Source organism: Prunus dulcis, chromosome 7 (genome assembly GCF_902201215.1).
Source record: "Prunus dulcis chromosome 7, ALMONDv2, whole genome shotgun sequence".
NCBI lineage: Eukaryota > Viridiplantae > Streptophyta > Magnoliopsida > Rosales > Rosaceae > Prunus > Prunus dulcis.
Window position 1 is genome coordinate 10,276,627 of NC_047656.1, and position 2,261 is coordinate 10,278,887.

The 2,261-nt window shown below is 39.3% G+C and overlaps 1 protein-coding gene across 1 annotated transcript; it reads left to right on the forward strand.

Moving 5' to 3' along the window:
• Positions 1–759: 759 nt before the first annotated feature.
• Positions 760–1,998, forward strand: LOC117635350 (probable disease resistance protein At5g45440). Its single transcript, XM_034369680.1, has one exon. It carries the CDS (start codon positions 760–762, stop codon positions 1,996–1,998), a length of 1,239 nt encoding a protein of 412 aa, XP_034225571.1.
• The last annotated feature ends 263 nt before the right edge of the window (positions 1,999–2,261 follow it).

Here is a 2,261-nt window from a genome sequence, read left to right on the forward strand (position 1 = left end):
ATTTTGGAAAATCTGAGAATCAATCTTTCAAACAGCCTAGCCGGTTCGGTTCGGATGTAGACCAACAACTACGTACGAAGTAAGAAAAAATGGGGCAAGTTGAAACCCATTATTTTTTCCTTACAAAGTAATGCCATGTCCTAATGTGCACCATTTTTCAAGGGCATCTCTACTAGTACTACCCCACCCTCAGGCTCCTTCCTCCTGCCCTTCTCTCCTCTTCCCTGTTGTACCTTCTCTTGCACTCTCTAACCAAGTGATTCGATTCTTTCTTCCAGGAAACACATTGCAAGTTCGAAGGGGCAATATATTGGTAATATGTATTTATTCAGCTGATCAACACATTTTACAAGTAATGAATATTTACAAGCAAAAGTGATACCATCTTAAAAGAAAAAGAAAAAGAAAAAGAAAAACGAGATGACTTGTTTTGTTCACTACACTTTGAGCATGATATACTAGTGTGACAATGACACATTCTCTTTTAAAAAGAACATTGTTTGGCTCTTTCAGAATTGATTCTTTCCCTATTCCATGGTCTAGAAACAACAAAACGAACTCTTCTGCTTGTTAGGTGTGGTGACGAGCCTATCCTCGTTGTTTTTCAGCTTGGTTTTTCAATTCATCAGGTTTTCCTCTTTCTTGTTATCTACATTTTGTGCTTTTAAAGAGAAATCCAAGGGCCTAGCTGATTTTTTTTTTTTAACCAACCCTTAGAATTTGAATGTGCAGATAAAGGAGAGTTGCAGAGAGAGTACTATGGCTCAAGAAATTGAACATTATCTAATGGAACAATTCGAGAATGTTCTTGATGGGAATGACAAAAGTATCTCCAAGATTCCCAGGTACAGCCAATTTCAAGCAATAAAAACAGTGCTTAAAGAAATTTTCAGGTCATCCTCCTCGCTTGTAGATCAACCACTCAGGGACAAGCTATACAACCTCAACAATGCTTTGACTGAGTGCCAGATTCTATCAAGGAAACACGGTTTCTACTCTCCTGAGGAGCTACTCACCATCAACAGAATCAGAATGGAGTTGAAACAGATCAAAAAGGAACTCAAGACTATCCTAGGAAACAGTAATAGAGGATCGAATCGGAACATTGATGAACAAGTTGTAAGTAATGTTGATTCCATTAGCTCAAAGGACATAGAGCCTTTCAGGTGGCCAACTCGTTCAGTGGATGCATCCAAGGTGTATGGATTTGACGATGATGTGTTGTCAATGGAAAAGTTGCTTGTCCAACAAGAAAGTCGAGATCGATTCAAGGCAATAGGCGTTGTTGGTAGGGAAGGGATAGGAAAAACAACACTTTGCCAATTGGTATTCAACAAACCAGAGGTGAAAAACAACTTCCTTCCAAGGATCTGGGTGTGCATGGCCAGAGACCCGGATGGCCACGAAGGTGAAGATCTGAAAGTAGCAATTGTCAAAAGAATGTTGGTGTACCTTGGAGTTGGAAAGGAGACGGTGAAGTCCATTTTCGATGAGAAGCATGGCCTCGAAGGACTGCTGTGTGCTCTCTACCAGCAACTGGTGGGCAAGAGGTATCTGATTGTGCTTGATGATGCTAAGGAGACCGATTCATGGTACGGGCAGTTGGATTCTTGTTTGAGCCGTGATAAGAAATGGGATGATGGGTTTGCATTTGGATTTCCAAAAGGCCATGGGGGAAGAGTCATAGCTACAAGCAGGAATGAAGAAGTAGCAAAGATGATGGTTGGGGAGAAAAATATACACCACCTTTTGCCACTTTCAGACCCCGACATCTGCTGGGCAATTTTCGAAGACACGGTTGAGGATAGTCGGGTTGAGGATGAGGATGATCGGGTTGAAGTTGATCGGGCTCTATTGAATGCCTCAAACTTGGATGATCTGAAGTTGGAAATCAAACTAAAATGTGGTGGCCTTCCCTTAGCAGCAAAAATGATGGGACAGGCAATGCGGACGGACCGACGGATTAATTTATCCGAATTTGTATTTGATCTTCATTAGTTTGTTTTAATTGCACTGGTCTTCTTACTTGAGTTTGGTGATGTTTTTATGGTTATCTCCATTTGGTTGGCAAAATACAATATGATTGTTGTAACACTCTGAATTATTTTTTCAGTCAATTTAGCTCTTAAAGTAAATTTGTGAAGACCTGTTTTTTTTTTTAAATTTATAAATATATATATATTATTAATTTAAAGAAATTATTATTTAATATTTATTGTGAAGATCTATATCTAGGTCTTGGGTGGAATTATTACCTTAGT